This window comes from Ammodytes marinus (assembly GCF_949987685.1).
Source record: "Ammodytes marinus genome assembly, chromosome: 13".
NCBI lineage: Eukaryota > Metazoa > Chordata > Actinopteri > Uranoscopiformes > Ammodytidae > Ammodytes > Ammodytes marinus.
In genome coordinates, this window is record NC_137217.1 from 14,174,457 (window position 1) to 14,193,501 (window position 19,045).

At 39.2% G+C, this 19,045-nt stretch overlaps 1 protein-coding gene across 1 annotated transcript in view; it reads right to left on the reverse strand.

The window, feature by feature from the left end:
- Nucleotides 1-19,045, reverse strand: part of cdkal1 (CDK5 regulatory subunit associated protein 1-like 1) — a 239,447-nt gene that overhangs the window by 123,378 nt on the left and 97,024 nt on the right. Inside the window, exon 8 of the mRNA XM_080040162.1 lies at nt 6,310-6,413. Within this exon, the coding sequence (XP_079896288.1) occupies nt 6,310-6,413 (104 nt within the window). The remainder of the gene's footprint in view (nt 1-6,309; nt 6,414-19,045) is intronic.

Consider the following 19,045-nt stretch of genomic DNA (forward strand, 5'->3'; position numbering starts at 1 on the left):
GCCGCTAAACTTTGCCTTTAAAACAGCTGACCTGCAGAAAAACACCAACCTGTACAGGATAATTCCAGGAAAACGTTAGCAGCCGTTTCTGTCCATGTGTCACGTAGCTTGCATTAACAGAGGCAAACCGGAGCTGACACCTGTCAGAGATGTTGGACATATATCTATCTGTCTATCTGAGGCTATCTGTCATATGTCATCTAGCTGGAGCCAGGAAACTAAAACAGTGTCATTTCTGCTAATATCTCGGCTCAACACTGATGCCATCAGTCATGTGGAAATGAGAGAAAGAGTAGAGACGTGTCATTTTATGTGTGGTATTATGGGTACATTTGCATTTAATCTAAGATGAACACAAATAATGATAGCTCAAAATATGTGATATTGTCAGTTCCATGTGTAAAAAAAATAAAAAATAGCACATCCAGGCAATGCATTCTCATTCGAGAATCTAAGTGCATCAAACATTTTTTCATAAGAGAAAAAGCACCATCTGTCAGACTTGGAGAAAAAGCAATACTAGTGTGATATGAGGTTTGAGTTGTGTGTTGACATTATGCCAACTCTCTCTAGAACTATAAAATTCAAGCCATGTTGCATGCTGCCAACTGATGTGAGCCATATTTGGCAGTGTGTTTGTTATCTATAGTATAGAGAGGCACGTCCTGTTTTAAACGGGACCGGGCTGTGACAAAAAGACCCTTATACATAGTCCTGGCATCTCATTTATACTGTCCCTGTGTCTCTAGTAATGTTCCTAAGGGATGGTCACCATGTCTACAGGATAGGCCATCTGCAGGTTCCACAGGTTAAAGATACTTTAACCAGCCAAGTTCTAAAAAAAATAGTATACCATCTGTTTACATTATAAATTGTAAATTTAGAAATGTAAGTAGCTAATAATGGAATTTCTAAGTCTTACATACCGTATATTGGTTTATCATGACAGACAGAATAAAATAAATATACAAGTCCAGTGATTTCTACTATTGCTGAGTTCCAATAATGGGAGAGACTGACAAATCTACATCTACACAATTGCTCACCCAGAGGAATGATTAAACATTCCTTATCTACTGGCTGTCACACACACACACACACCTTTAGATACAAAATTCTGTTCCAAAAACAGACCAAAGCAAACTCAATCAATGTTTCCCAGCAGGTCGCCGTCACACACAAAACTAAGTATATCAACCCTACACACTCCCCACCCATAAACTCACACACACACCTACCTCCCTGTCATTTCCTATGACATCCGCTGCCTCCATTACCTGCATATATTAACCAACCTCTCTGATGTTTAAAAATTATACATTCATACATTTGAATAATTCAGACTTAAAAAGCTGTGCACTCACTCACACTCTTTTTTTTGCCACATGGAAAAAGAGCTATTTACCTCAAATCGCATTTGAATAAATCCCATAAATCCTTTCAAAAGTTCCCTCGGATAAACCAATCGAATATCTGCAATGCGGGGTGACTGGCCAATCAAAATTAGCATTCATACTTGCAGGCTTTTTTTTTATTCAAAAGACATCAACATAGCTAAACGAATTGCTAGCCTATGTGTGAGTCTCAATGTGTTGGAGATAAGAAAAAGGTGGCTAATGGAGTGAGATTGAAGGGGGGAAAAGGGCATTGCCATCGCAGTGCCATAATGTAAATCCATTCCAAACCTTACAAAAACATGTGATGGGAGTAAACAGCATGCCTTTGGTTTATCAATGTGGTAGATGTTTCTATTTGTTTAACAAAAGAGAAATGTGACAGACAAAATATACATTAGATGGCCAAAGGGTATGGAGGCCCAATTATTCCAGAGATGAAACCATCTTATCACACTCGCCAGTGACTGTGTGTGTGTGTGTGTGTGTGTGTGTGTGTGTGTGTGTGTGTGTGTGTGTGTGTCTGTAGGTGTGTACAGTGGCTTGCAAAAGTATTCATACCCCTTGAAATGTTCCACATTGTGTTACGTTTAGAGGTGGGCATAGATTAATTTTTTTAATCTAGATTAATCTAGATTAATTTTGAAATTAATCTAGATTAATCTAGATTAAAATGGCTCATTTGAATTCATTCATAATATGCGTGTGCTCCCTAAATAATGACTCAAAGTAAGTCTTTGAGAACGTGTTTCTCAAGCCAGGTGGCGCATCAGACCAGGGGCTCATCTCCTGTTTCCAACATGCATCACAAACTGCTTGAGGAAGCTGTTCTACTATGATAATTGGTGATGAAAATAAATAATGTTCAACAAGATGTACTTGTGTTTACAAACTGTTTATTCAGTTAAACATGAACTTTGAACTGTAGGCCATAAGAGGTAACGATGAATTGTTTAGGGCTGCAACTAACGATTATTTCAATAATCGATTAATCGGTCGATTATTTTTTCGATTAATCGATGAATCGGATAAAAAAAATAAACATTTGTAAATGCTGCATCTTTATTCAAAAACTGAACATTACTTCAAATTCACAGTGCACACTGAAGTGTCAAAACACCAGGTTATTGCTCCAACGTCCCGGAACTATTAAAAGTAATATTAAATGATAAAAAATTAATAATAAACTTAACTGGGATAACACAAAAAAAAACATACAATGTATGATATACATTTATACAGTATAAGGGATGTCCATGGTAAACCAGTCAACCGATAATATTTTTAACCGGTAAATACTAACGGTTAAAAAAATTAAATCATCTTAATTTCTCTCAGATGACAGGAGAGTTAATTTGTATTGATATTGATACCATTTTCAAGACTCCTTAACGATCCAAGTCTTTATTGATATCAAAATTGATAATTTTCTATTATTTTGTTGAAATAGAACTTGTATTATTGCTTTAATTGCTGATATGATCATAGCTCTAGATAGGACATTAAACAGGTCATAATTCCATTCCATCTTTACTATCTATTTTATCTTGCTGGGAAAACAAGTTTCGCCAAAATCTCAAATTTCTTTTTTTTTGTGTTGCATTTGAACACATCAATCATATTACTGAGCCGGCCTGAACACATCACAGTTGACATGTTTGCTACTTTTTTTAAGCTAACTAGCTTTATATCCTTCCGATTTTAACATGGATTTAAAATCTGGATCACTATTTTTAACTGACGGGACTTTCTACACCGTTCGGTTGTATGATTACTGCCGCTGCATTGAATGACTGTTGATGCGCCGATGCCGATTCTCCGAGCACGTCTGCACACCGTCTGCAGCAGCAGCTGACAGAGTTTTTTTGGACTAGACGGATACTGAGTTGATGGAGTTTTTTTTAACCCAAAGAAAGCAAAGGTACAACACTTTTATATAGGCCTGCAGTCCAGTGTTAGATATGACCAAAATACAAGCTGTGGCCGCTCACACTATAGCTTTCCCGCACGTGAAGCGAGCCTTCACGTGCGGAAGGGGGTTCACCCCGACGGCGAACAGCATCTCCCCTGAGCCGAACAGGAGGTGGAATTAAGAGATTAACGGCGATATTTTTTTTATCGCCCGATAAGAGTTTGGCGTTAACGCAGCCGTTAACGCCGTTATCGGCCCACCACTAGTTACGTTACAACCACATACGTACATTTATTTTATTGGGATTTCATGTGATACACCAACACAAAGTGGCGCAACATTGTGAATTGGAATGAAAATGAAATGTGGTTTTAATTTTTTTTTATAAATAAAAAACTGAAAAATGTGGCGTGCAAAAGTATTCAGCCCCCTGAGTCAATGCTTTGTAGAACTACCTATCGCTGCCATTACAGCTGCAAATCTATTGGAGTGTTTCTCTACCAGCTTTGCACATCTACAGACTGATATTTATTGTCCATTCTTCTTTGCAAAATAGCTCAAGGTTCAGATTCAGCATGAGCTTGGATGGAGAGTGTCTGTCAACAGCAATTTTCAAGTCTTTCTCAATTTTTTTATTTAAACCATTTCATAGTAGATCTGGTTGTATGTTTAGGGTGGTTTTCCTTCTGGAAGGTGAACCTCTGCCCCAGTCTCAAGTCTTTTGCAGATCATGCTATGGGGATGCTTTTCTTCAGCAGGTACAGATGGAGCCAAATACAGGGCAGAACACCTGTTAGAGTCTGCAAAAGACTTGAGACTGGGTGTAGGTTCACCTTCCAGAAGGACAACTACCCTAAACATACAGCCAGATGTACAATGGAATGGTTAAATCAAAGCATAGGCATGCGTTAGAATGGCCCAGTCAAAGTCCAGACCTAAAAACAATTGAAAATATTGAGAAAGACTTGAAAATTGCTGTTGACAGACGCTCTCCATCCAATCTGATGCTGAGTCTGTAGTTCGAGCTATTTTGCAAAGAAGAATGGGCAATAAATATCAGTCTGTAGATGTGCAAAGCTGGTAGAGAAATACTCCAATAGATTTGCAGCTGTAATGGCAGCGATAGGTGGTTCTACAAAGCATTGACTCAGGGGGCTGAATACTTTTGCACGCCACACTTTTCAGTTTTTTATTTATAATTTTCTTTTAAAACCACGTTTCGGTTTCATTCCACTTCACAATGATGCGCAACTTTGTGTTGGTGTATCACATAAAATCCCAATAAAATAAATGTATGTGTGTGGTTGTAACGTGACAATATGTAGACAATTTCAAGGGGTATGAATACTTTTGCAAGCCACTGTATGTGTGTGTTGACGAGAAACCCCAACATGGTCAACACGAATCAGGCAAATAAGTTGACACACTTTATATTTTTACAATGTTTCTATTGGCACTAAACATGCATGTGTATGGGAGTTACAACGAGTACAAAACAAGAAAATAAGGATGGAAAAGCAGTGAAACAGAGGATAGTGAGACTTTCTCTCTGTCCTTTATCATTGCCATCTCTGTCTGTGTCTTATGCCAACTGTCTGTACATGTTGACAGGCGGCAACCTCCAGCTTCCTCTTTCTCTGTTTTGAAAACAACAACTAACCGCCTGTGAAACTCATGCTTCCTGACTTTTAACGGATTACACATTCAAATGTGTTTTAGTAAAAAAAAAAATTGACAATAACAAAAAGAAAGATGTTGTCAAAGACACAACACACATGTGCATCATCATCACACACACACACACACACACACACGGGTTCAAGCAGCTGGTTAGCTTGCCCTTGACTGCTCACCCCCGGGCACTGCAGTGGCATGGATGCAGCTGTTTTGAAGACTTCTGGTCTGGATGGGCTTTACAAAGCTGTGTCCTTGTCAAGGGTGTATGTCCTTTTTTCGTTAGTCACATTTAAACTGAGGCTGTGTCCAGTGCAACAAATAGCACTGCCACAAGAAAACTATGTTTGCCAATTGATTCTACCGGAGGACATCTCAACCCGAAAAGTTAGTCTTTGCTAATTGCCATAGCACATTGAAACTGCCGATGAAAAGCACAACAAGTGTTTGCTATGCACAGACAGCAGCAGACAGCCTTTCAATTACAAAGGATACATGCAAAAATGAAAATATGTTCTTAAGACATTGTTATACAACATGCATGTGTAAAGAAGAAGACACCGAGTATTTAGCATACTGTAGCCATGAGTTTAGTAGCACCATGATGATCACTCTCTTGGGAATAATTATACCAAAATACTCTACGTGAGTAACATATTTCGTTTTCAATTGGGTTTTTCTCTGTATTTAAATTCACACTGAATGAACAAGCTATACATTTTTATCAGGATTTAAAACAATTCTTCCATTTAACTACATTTAAATGATGTGCATGAGCAATGAAATGTTAATAGGACGGACGAGACAATTGACCTTAGCTAGTTATACAGCATTCCGGGCGTCATGACACAAATCGCTACATTTGACATGGACAAGGGCTAAGAGGTTTGTAACCCAGTGGGAGATGATGATGCCAGTAAATTGAGAATAATATGACCAATTGCGTGTTAGCGTTTAGATTCTACTCGCACAGATTATGAGATTTAGAACCAGACAAAGAAGCTTTCAGACATTCAACATATATACTGTGCATAGTCAGTCAATGTTCTGCGAGTGAGAGCTGTGTTATCAATGTGTGGACTTGCCCTTGACTGACCCGCCTTGGGCTCTAATAGAGACCTGCTGTGCGGTTGGGGATTCTGGGAGTCTATACTCTTAAGGAACAGATGCCAGAGCACAACAGCTGTTCATCTGGCATCAAACCCCTCCAAGAACCTACTTATCCAGAAATCAGCACCTTCAACTATCCAATGGCAAAGAGGATTTTGAAATAATGCGGCATAAAAAAACACAGCATTTCGAAATGTATGAGAGAGATAATGTACTCACCCTGGAAAGATTGCCTGGCTCTCTCCACAAGCTCCTCAATAGTATAGCTGGCCAGATCTCCTCTGGCGTGCTTGGTCTTACAGTAGGTACATGCATTCAGACACCTAGACAGAACAAAGAAAGAAACAGATAGATACTTTAGGAAGGCATGTGGTTTTTACTTTACTTCAGACACAATTTACGCAGATATGGCGAGATTGGAGAGATTGAAAGTTAATGTTTTCAGTCAAATTTATATTTTCACAAAATGCAAACCATTACAATGTGGGGTATATTTGGTGCAATACCCACAAGTTGGGAAATTGCTATAAAAAAGGCCCTTTAATTTATTGTATTCATAGTATACGCGTTTTCTTCTTGTATAACACTTGGCTGACATTGAACTAAACAAGTTGTATTTGTTGCTGATTGATTTGTACATTTGAAAAATACAAACAGACACAGTGACACATTGTAAATCATTACAACTTAACATGACCATAACAGCTACAGTATTAACAAAATGTTCAACAGATTTAGGAGAAGAAAGCAAAGGGTGAAAACTATTTAAAAAGGCCTCCAGCTAGCTCCAAAATAACAGTGGAAAGCTGTCGCAAGCAGGGGGAGGTTGGACTCAATACAGTGTTTTGTGTTAATAAAAGTAGAATAGCTTAATTCAAATTGATTGTGAAGGAGAGGCCATAAGACTACGCTATGAAGCAGAGAAAATAAATAAAAATACACAGAGAGAAATACTGCTTTGTACCAGATCCAAATGCATGACATGGTACCAACTCTAGGGGAGCCTTTGTTTTGGATGAAAGAGGGTTTTTCTTCAAGAGTTGTCTGTAAATCACTGCTGAAAAGAAGAAGGAGGGGCCACTGTTCAAAGCACTTTTTGTATTAAATCCATTAGGGATTTAATTCTTGACCTTTAATTTGTCATACATGGGCTAAATATATGCACTGTTACTATCACCACAATGTTTCTATTTTCTCTTTTTTTTCACTGAACTATCTCACTGTTGGCTTGAATTTAGGGCAACAGCTCCAGTTAGTAACAGGAACATGCTGCTGGGGGAACACATGTTAAACGCTGTAATTAGCTGAAAGTGAATGTGTTTGTGGGGATCAAAACATTGAGGGAAAAAAAATAGATCAACTGCCTTCACAATTTGGGAGCTCAGCTTCCTGCCTTGAAACTAACACGGCCACATATAGAGTTAAATTACTGTGTATATTATCTGTGACAGACAGCATACAAAAACATCCCATAAGTAGAATAAAGCATGTCCAGTGGTATGAGCCCCAAACTCACCATACTGTGAATTATATTTGACCAAGGTACAGAACACAACATCTACTAACACAGCACTACTAATCCAGGCTTTTGATAGAGAATGAAGATCAAAAAGCTCCAGTTCTTTAAAAAGAAATAAGTGTCACCATGTTAACATTGTTTCTACTGTGGAATTTATAGACAAAAACAACTTACAAATGATTCAGTACCATATACATGCTGGGATGTGAGGCAGCTAACAGGAGACCATGAAATTAAACTGTTTTAGATGATAGGCGTAATCCCTGTATCTGTCCCTGACAGACTCATGGGAGAAATGACAGGAGTGTCCCAGAAGTTCAACACAAAGACATAGAAACCCCTGCTTGAACGAAGATAATGTTGCTGTCTTGTTTACATGATGTGTAAGTTAAGGCCATATAGATCCCATATCATTCTTGCTCTGGCAGCAGCAGATCTGTGGAATGTAGGGTGAGACGCCACACAGACGAAGTAGATAAAGATATTTCAGAAAATATTACGGACAAAGACGTTACAGTTCACGGACAGTGTTCTTAAGTCCACACACATCCCCTTTCAGGGTATTGCTTCTCCTAGCTGAGGGCACTAAAGATGGCAGCTAGGTCACAGGACCGAATGTGAGGAGAAAACACAGACAGATGGGGCCCTGCATGTGCGCGCAAACACACACACACACACACACACCACCAGGGGGTCCATCCATCTTAATGTGATCAGGCCCAGCTGAGTGGATCACACCAACATTAATCTCAAGAGACAGTCAGTGGGCTGCCTGGTTGAGTGTGTGGTTGCATCAATTATGTGTGCGTGTTTGAATGTGACTGTGAGTGTGCGGGCTGCCGAACATTTGTCCAGTATCACAACAGCGTATTAGCAGTTTTCGACCTCTCCATCAGCTTAAACACACTGCGACAACAAGTCAGTACCCTTAGACCAACTGTGACTGAAGGAGAGGAGCGGTGGCAATCTCTCTGACACACACACACACACACACACACACACACACACACACACACACACACACACACACACACACACACACACACACACACACACACACACACACACACACACACACACACACACACACACACACACACACACACACACACACACAGAAACACCCACACCCACACACACACAGAAACACCCACACCCACACACACACACCAGTTTTCAAGTAGTGCTGGGTACGAGTTATTTGATTCTGAACTGCTGAGAAAAGAAAAGGGAAGGGAAGAGAAGAGAAGATAATGTGTGTTAAATTGTATTGAGTTCCACTAAGTGACAAGGGAATTATTTAAAGGCCTACTTCACCGGTTTGAATATGAAGGTGTATTGAATTCTGAGATCCTATGTAGTATAAATGTGCGAAAAAAATTGAAATCGGTTCATCCTAGCCTGAGAAAAGGCAGAAAGAGTGTTTTTTTTAACCCTATATTTCTCTTTCTCGTGACATCACAGAAAGAGAAATATAGGGTTAAAAAAAACTTACTTTGTAAATATTACTGTGATGTCACAGTAAAAGACATCACAGTAATATTTACAAAGTAAGTTTTTTTTAACCCTATATTTCTCTTTCTGTGATGTCACGAGAAAGAGAAATATAGGGTTAAAAAAACACTCTTTCTGCCTTTTCTAAGGCTAGGATGAACCGATTTAAATTTGTTTTGCACATTTATACTACATAGGATCTCAGAATTCAATATACCTTCATATTCAAACCGGTGAAGTAGGCCTTTAAGGATTTAAACACTGATTTTACATTAGCGTACAAAGTCAATGTTGTGTTAAAAAATGAAAAAAGCAACAAAAACATCAACAGCAACAACACTCCAGGTGAGGGAGAAAATACTTCTAAAATAAAAACAATATTTTTCTCCTCCTTATCCGGCCTCCATCCTTCCTCTCCTTTGTTTCTGTCCCCTATCCCCCCTTCTGTTTGGTCCCAGTTAATTAAACCACAGAGGTAGCTGCTGTACCTGACAACAGTGTAGTTCATCAATGTGTTACTGTGAGAGAGGCTGCCTCCCCTGTGTGTGTGTGTGTGTGTGTGTGTGTGTGTGTGTGTGTGTGTGTGTGTGTGTGTGGGTGTGTGTGTGTGTGTGTGTGTGTGTGTGTGTGTGTGAGGGGGAGAGAGCGAGAGAGAGAGCGAGAGAGAAAGAGAGAAAGAGAAACTATTGTGTTGTTGCAGCCTTGAAAAGGTAACAAAGGAAGGAAAGCCCTGAGGTTCCTCTATACATTTGTAAACCTCAGTCGACACACACACACACACACAACAAAAATACAGTTGAGTTCTTAGGAGCTTTGGAGAGGCTCCCATGTGCAGGATCTTTGAGACATTGACTGCACGAGACTTGAAAGAAAAGGTTATCTCAATCATAAGCATTTAGGGTCTACACATTAATTAGAAAACTGCTTGATGCATAAACAAATTGAGTTATGCGTGTGGTGTGTGTGTGTGTGTGTGTGTGTGTGTGTGTGTGTGTGTGTGTGTGTGTGTTAGCTTAAAGATGCAATTATGAAAACAACGCTTAAACCGTGAGGGTAAGTCTGAGCACTTTACATATTATAGTGCAAGATGATTAATTGCACTTATTGTTGAGGCTGGGAGAGGTTGGGGAATGGGTATAAGAGCAAACAATATCTTAATACCGCTATTTTATGAGTAAACAATGCCTCAAGCCTGTAAGTTTACTGTAAGTGTCCTCTCAAAGTCAAAGTGGAGGTTGCAAAATAATGTAGAGTCAATGCACAAAGAAGGTTAACACAATAGAAGAAAGTGGAGACGTATTAGGAGAAATTAATAGAGGATGATTAGTAATTCAGAGATATGTTGTCAGTTAAACCCAATTTACCCTTAATAGAATGAAACGAGTTAGTGATGGCTGCATTCCAGTTCAATGGGCACGTTGCATGCACACACATAATGTTATTTTACTCTGATAAAGATCGTTTTTAACTCTTTAGCTGCCCAAATTCTTAAACTATTTCATACTGTGTTTGAATACAAAAACACAACAACATAGTGAGTGATGACTGTCTTTGAAATAACTACAGAACACTTAAGATAAACCAAAGAACAGAAATGATGCTCAGGTTCTTGGGGTTTAAATATATTTGTGAACAAGTTTCCGTGTTCTTTAAGAGAAGACTAATTGGCCTGCGATGAGTTGATTAAGACTACAAAACTACAGAGTTTATTTTAGGAGCCTTTTCTCTCAAAGGGTTGAAGTTGAGAACAAGTGACTTGTTCACCGTTATCTTTCACAATATTGTCCTTATGTGTGGTGTGGGTGTGTGTGTGTGTGTGTGTGTGTGTGTGTGTGTGTGTGTGTGTGTGTGTGTGCATGTTTCTTTTCCATTTTGTATAGAGCAGTGTATGTATGAGTGTCTGTGTGTCCTAAGGCAGATGTGGCCCATTCCTCTCTGTTTTCAACCCAGTCTGCTTATGTCTGACCTCTTGAGTAATGCTATTTAGTCTTGTGTTCCCAGTGCTGCACACTATAAACAGCTCTGTGTGTGTGTGTGTGTGTGTGTGTGTGTGTGTGTGTGTGTGTGTGTGTGTGCACATGTGTCACATGCTGACCTTGTACATTTCTGTAATTACTACAGCAGCCTCTCTTGTTGTTTTGACTGGAGAGCAACAGCACGTGTATCAGCGTATAGATGTGTGTGAAACCAAAAGGCCATGCCTACATAGGAACTTAGTGTTTTTCTTCTCAACTTCTTGTTTTGTCTATAGACGGACCTCGAGACAGTGTTTGTACTAGATCAGTCAGCCCTTTGTTTCTGGACAAGAACGGTGTGTTTGTTTATCATAAACCACCAGACATACTGATAAAGCCAAGTGGTATGAGATGTGATCTGCCTGCCTAACTGACCATATTAATGTGTAAATGACTGACTGATGAAATCACCTGTCAAACTGTCTGAATGATATGCTGACTCCTGATGCACTGGCAGACAACCTGACTCAGTGAAAATGAACAAGTGACTGAATAACCCACTGGTTTGACTGGTGACTCACTGACCACTTTACTGGCCAAGTGACTGACTAACTAAACTACGTGACAATCACGTACATTAAAGGTGGAGTCAGTGATTCTGGAGAACACTTCTTGTCAAAATCACTTTCTGTTAAAATCGATCCGCTACACTGTGTGTGTGCTGAAAAAAAATATGGTGGCAATACCTACACTAGGCTCTGTAAACAGGTATGCAAACAAAGGGTATGTATACAAAGGGGCCCATTGTAGCTAGCACCATGCCCGTTTACAGAGCCTAGGCTGTATATGAACACTGGATTCTTTTTCAGGCACCTGTACATTCATGTAGCAAATCATGATTCAAAATATTTTCAAAAAAGGTTTCAAAATAGAGCAATTTCTCATTGACCCCCATGTTAAATAGTACCCTCGGAGGTATACATCAGCTAGATGGGCGTATCTCTCTCTCCCCAACATCACATCAATGCCCTTTTTTGGTATGAGGAAATGAGGCGGAATCAAAATCTGACAAGATTGCGACGCACATAGGAGAGGACGATTGGATGCCGTTGAAGTTTCTGAGGTCAGCCCGTAATCTACATCCATTTTATATTATCTATGATTTTCACACATTATGATCAGCACTCTAAACTGTCCTTATCAGTTTAAGGGTTACACAGTAGATAATATGGTGTTAAGCTACTTTGTCTGCTAAAATTGGAGCACTAGCTATGAAAGAGCTTACAGTTCATGGACACTAACATAGTAAAGTCAACGCGGTCTTTGACTGGTCTGTGCTAGTGTTTCCTCCTATAATCCAATACACTGGCTCACCAATAAAAAGCAAAATATGTTATTGTCCGACTAAAGTGACTGCACGGCATACGTACACACACATAGAGACAAAATGACATACTAAATGTTTGAGTCGCAAAAAGCCTAATCTCCAGGCTGATTATTCTGTCTTGATGACTATAGACCATTTACCTCATGCAATGAAACATTTAGGGGACTGGTTTGTGCAAATAGTCTGTAAAACAATCAGTGTGTGTGTGTGTATGTGTGTGTGTGTGTGTGTGTGTGTGTGTGTGTGTGTGTGTGTTTGCTAGTGTCTATGTTTAAACTATGTTTGCCTGTGACACACTGGGCTAATTCAGTTACTCAGGGGTTCTGTAGTGTAATGCCTTGTAATGACACACAATCTCATTTTGTCCAAGGAGACACATCAATCTTTTGGATTTACTGTGGGGAGCATAGTCCCTCCTGGTGAGTAGGAAGAACGTGGTGTGTGTGTGTGTGTGTGTGTGTGTGTGTGTGTGTGTGTGTGTGTGTGTGTGTGTGTGTGTGTGTGTGTGTGTGTGTGTGTGTGTGTGTGTGTGTGTGTGTGTGTGTGTGTGTGTGTGTGTGTGTGTGTGTGTGTGTGTGTGTGTGTGTGTGTGTGTGTGTGTGTGTGTGTGTGTGCGCGCACTTGTGTATTCAAGGCATGTATTTGTGTGTTAAGCAGTGGGGAAGGGGGAAATGGAATAATATGTTCAGACCAGTGGAGCTGAAAACTACCCATACATTGGTTTGATAAACAGCAGGAAAGGCCACTGTGGTACATAGCTAGAAGAGGTGTGGTTATGTGTGTGCAGCTGTGTATAAGTGAGTGGGTACATGTGATTGTGTGTGTGCTTGTGTGTTGGGAATGGAAGAGGCAAGAGAAAATGTGAATTTCTTTGTGAAGCTATGTGTGGTTGGGTTGTATCATGTGTGCTAAAGGGAACAATCAAAAGAGATTGTGTGTATATTGAGCATCCATGCATTCCACCAACCCTGCACACATACGTACCTGATGAGAAACACTTGTGTTAACACCCTTCACTCTTCTATAACTCTACTCTAGCATATTTTGCCCCTCTTTTGTTCATGCTTCACATGATGCATTTTCACTTCTGCTCCTCGGGGACAAAAAGAACACAGACAATAAATAGATAAGATCATTGACCAACGCGCATCAAAATGAAAAAAGCAGTCAAGTAGAGCCGTGTAATGTGGCTTTGTGAATTTGCTTTCAAGATGAGCTGCAGATATGGACAAACACAGTGTGCAGTGAATATTGCCTGAACCTCAGTGGTGGTGATATTACCGTCTGAATGGGAGACTTAAAGGTGGAGTCGGTGATCCTGGAGTAAGCTTGCTGATAAAAACAGGTAACATGTCCTCACAACCCTCTACTGTGCGTGCGCTGAAATGAATGATGCTGTTAATACACATCCTAGGCTCTGTTAATGGTGCTGTAAACTACATTTATGTAAACAAAGGGGGTTTAATGTTGCTAGCAACATAGTCGTTTACAGAGCCTAGGCTTTGTATCGATACCTGATATATATATATTTTTTTATCAAAGACAGGTAGCCCGATCATGAGGATATTTACTGGTTTTGACAAAAATAGATTTCAACAACAAACATTCTCCATAATCGCTGACTCAACCTTTAAGCTGGAGCTGAGATACCAGCTTTGTTTGTTCCGTAAAGTGTGTGTTCAGAAGAAAGGGGGAAAATAAAACAGAGCCTTCTCATTTGTTTCTCATATGGCAAGAGCGGCCCTTCTTCCTCTTAGGCCTGATTCACTTCCACACTGTAATTGCCAGAGAAATTCACATTACAAAAGAGCACATAGTCCTGATTCAATTTGCTTTTAACTCGGCTAATGACTTCCCATCTCCCCCTCCGTTTGTCCCAGTCTCTCTCTCTGTATCGCACTTCCTTTTCTCTTTCAAGAGACTTTTATCAGCAAAAAAATGATGTCCCCCTCTATTCCTATAGTGACTCTAGTATTATTTAGTGATAGTCTTAAGTTGTAAAGTGTGTCATCAATGAGCTGTGCTGTGTGTCTATGTTTTGCCCCACCACATCAAGGCCTCTGGCATTTAATGGATTGTTTGATGGATCTCCAAGCAGAAATCGTCGGCGAGAAGAAGGGCTAAGAAAAGAATCCAGCAAGCGGAGGAAAGCTATGAGGCATGGTGAATGGGACGGAGAAAGTGGAGCGCGACTATCAGGAGCTGAAGACTGTCACATGTGTGCCGAAAAAGCAAGAATGAGTGCTGGCATTAGAAAAGTTAATATGCGAAAAAATGTCTGACAATGTTTATAAACTGAAAAAGTGAACTGAATAGTACAGTACAGTTTAGCCTTCCTTCTTAAGGATCTAGGCATTCATTTTGGTGTTGTCATTCCATTGTTTCAACACTTCTTTAAAAAGGTGCAGTGTCAAATATATCTATTTAGTGGCATCTAATGGTGAAAGTTCTAGAATGCAACACTCCCTGGGTAACTTTCGAATAATAACAGAAGCTACAGTGGCCTTCAAGGACAATAATCTAAAAGATAGCATCATCCACCTCTGCTCAAGTATTTCCACAATATCAAGTGATGAAGTGAAGATGTATTTAGTTATTTATTCTATAGTACTTCTTCTTCGTCTTACAACAGGTGAATTTCCCCAGGACACCCACTTTGCATATGGGCATTAAGTTTGTCCGTTCTGTGCTGCTGTAGAATCATGGCAGTGCAAAATGGCGGCCTCCATGGTGGCAAGCCCTAGCCTGGTTCTACCAGACCATTGTACTTCATTTCATCTGTACAGAAGGTCTGGAATCACTCAATTGACAAACGTTAACTCACTTGAAGGCGGGTGTCTGTTGAAGTTTAAAACTATTGGATCTGCCCAGTGCCACTCTGGATCTGCCAACCAACCATGTCATGCGCCGGCTTCAGAGCCACTCCTTCTGTTCACTGATTGGACCGGCAGAAATCTGTCTGGAGAAAACCTAAGAATATACCGCACACCCAGACTGACTACTGAAGGGAAATGAAAATTGAGCGGAAGTAGTAGGCGGGCGGTGCCAGGCTAGGCAAGCCCCACTCTTGTTTTTAAAATGAGATATAAAATGCTCATTCTAAGGAAATAAAAGAAAAAACAACTTTTATTTCAAGCAATTATACGTTATTTTAAAGACACTTGTGAATATTATATTCCATTTTTACCAAGTGTGTTCTAAAAAATTCTACACACTGCACCTTTAAAAAGGTAGAAAAGTCTCTCTTTGAAATGCAGGACATTGACTCTGTGTGGCTTAAAATTATTCCTCTCTGAAGTTGTTTGTGACCTCAAATTTACTTCTCCCCTGAGCTGGCTGAAGTCCTGAAAAATACCTTGGTCACAATGGTTAACACAAATCTATGTAAAGGTCAGCAGCGACGTTGATAAGACCTTATTTTTCCACTGTGTGTGTGTGTGTGTGCGCGCGTTTAGAGTAGACTGAGTTGTCGTGGCAGCCAGACGCAAATCACAGGAAACAAGCAGCTAACAAAAACATATTCACAATGCACGCTAACACACAGGGCACGAATACACTCTTCACCCTCTCTCTCTGCCGGCTTTGCTTTATGTAGTGTGCGTGTGTGTATTTTGCTACGGTGGTGACTATAAGTGATTATAGAAATAAAGGATTTGGCAGGGATAAAGGTCTGTGAGAAGTGAGCCACTAGCCTATTCAAATCCTTTTTATGATTGTAGCAAATATGAATAGAATAGAAAAAACGACACAGAAAATAAATTATTAGAGATTAATACTACTACATAGCTTTGAGTAAAGCGTCCAAAAGCATACATGTTTATAAAAGTATTAAATATTTGTTCAGGAGACTAACAATGGCATCTTGCAATATTCAACGTGGCTTAATGGACAGATTAAGTTAGCTTTCTATTGAAGCAGATAAATATGTTAGTATTAGTGTCAGAAGGTGAAAAAGAAATAAGAAAACAGGTTGAATAGAAGGAACTGAACAGCAGAGAGGATAAAATACTGCATGGGCCTCAAGGTTATCTTTTATACTCCCTGGCTAACCCTTGTAACAAAAACCCTTGAGAGCTGAAATGTTTTTAAACCCTTCAATGTTTGCTTCTATTCAAAAAGTGTCAGCGTCTGTATTTGTCGACCTGTTGTAAGCTCAACCCCTTCAAGCATTTGAAGGAAAATGGTGTCCAGGAGGTGGAAAAGGAAAACATTAACACAAAAGAAACTAAATATTTTTACAGTAAGAAAAATGTCATATTTTAAATGGTACAGAAAACTGTTTGGAATGATAAATCTAAGTGAGTCGAGCTACACCTGAGCACAAATTCGAAGCAAAACTTGCATTCTGGTGTAATGTTTGCACAGTGCAATCTGCCAGCGAAGCAATCAAACATCAAATCAGCCTTCAGTCTGAAAGCAATTCTTATGAAGGAAAGTGTATGAAAGAAACCGTCTACCAACCTGCCAGGAGGATACCAATGATGAAGTTAGGTATTGGTTTGGGTTTAGAGCAGGGGATCATTAACATTTGATTTTTAGCCCATTGCAATAACAGATTATGAAAAAAAAAAAAAATTTTTTAAATGTGACTAAGTGGAGAAAAGTGAAGAGGAATAGAGGTGAAATGAGCTGAAACTGTAAAACAAAGTTGTTGTTTTTTTCAGCAGCCTGGAGTCTGCTGGCAATGGTTTCACACACACAGACACAGCGACACATACACATACACAAGTTTAATGACCCATTCTGACTGAGTGGTAGTAAATTCACTGTTTATGACCCTATGCATCCCAGATTCAACTTGTTCACAAAAGGGCTTTCACTGTCACTGGCAATATATACACACACACACACACACACATATATATACACAAATAGCAAGAGGGACCGTTAGTGTAACCTGGGGCCAAACACGCAAGCTTACACGCAGCAGCTTCCTAATAGTATCAAGTGTGTAGAATCAAGTGTGCTAAAAATGGGACACAAAACAGGGCATTAGAAAAACATAGTTAAATTTTCTTTGTCCAGTGTGTAGCTGTATGAAAAAAGAAAATGCCTCAGGCTTATCTGTTTGAATCTACGGAAGAAATAACATAAGAAACAATCTCAAACTAAAAGCTGGCACAACTGGAACGTAAGATAACATCAGAAGCACGAGAAGGATGGAGTTCCACAAACCACGTCTGATTCAATTGAAAAACACCAACAGTTTGTATATTTATAATATTTGTCTTTTATTCTTCTCATTCATAAAACTATTTTTAACTGACCTTTCACTATGTACATCCACAACCTGGTAAAAAAAGATTGACGTTATATTTTTCCAAATTCAGGTTTTGGAGGTTTTATTTTTCTTATCAAAAGCAGTTTAAATTCAAACTTGATAACTTCTTGAAAACACCAGCAGTCAGCACTTGATGTGTCAATTTGTCTTTGAATGCCTGTTTACTTTCCTGAAAGTCAAGGTCCCTTGAGGATGGAGTAATGAAGTTGTTTGGATGTCTATTCATATAACAAAAATAATGTTATTGCAATGTAGTGAGTTTTATTAAATGGGATTCGGTAGGCAGCACACTACTGCTGCTGAATTTCGTTCACAAACTCGAGTATGTATATTAAAATCTAATCAATGTTGGGTCCATTGGATACACAATTCAGTAACTGCCCTTTGCATCACAAATATGTAAATACAAATCTTCTAAAAGCAAACAGAAGTGATTTTTTATTTATTTATTTATTTTTAAGATTATGGGGGGGAGGGCGCTCTACCCACTGCGCCACGAGTGCCCCCATATAAGTGATTTTAAACTCAATTGTTGACACTTCACATTAACGTTGGTCCAACCTGCTACCTTTGGACTGTACCTTATTAATAATAAATGATGATAATAGAAAGGAATTTTGCTCATTCATGTGTAAAGTAAAAGATGGCCATTTGAGGACTCGCTTAACTGTTGAATATATTTTCTGATGGGGGATACAATTAACTTGGTGGGGGGAAAAAGGGCAATCATATTTAGATTTAATAGGTGCAAATGAATTAATATGCATTTTAAAGAAACTAATATTGTGAATCAATTTGAACACAAATTCAATTTTCATAGGTAGTCCCAGGTGAAAGCCTATGCCAGGCTGTTGAGGATTTGCATGAATAAAGTGATGGAGACAATAGGTAAATCTGTCAGTAATAATACATGAGTATTGGATTTTATTTTAAAATATGAATGTTTAGTCAAAAAATGAAAGTGTGTGAGGGTGGTAGGGTTGTGCTCTGCATTAAACGGCACTTTGAAGTATCTTCTAGACCAGTGGTTCTCAAAGTGCGGCCCGCGGGCCGCATATTTGGCGGCCCGCGGCACCATTGAATTATGAATTATTAAAAAAAAAAAAAATTATCATATATATATATATAGGGGAAGGTGGGGTGATTTGTGCATTTTGGAAGTTGCAAAACCCCTTGTTTCTAGAAAACCGTGGAAGAAATTGGAAATGTGACCACATATTTAAGAAGAGCCATCCATTTGACTCATCCTGTAAAGAAGGGAGACACAAGGAATAAGATATAAGCACATTTAAGCTCAAAAAACTGTGTTTTGCCTTTCA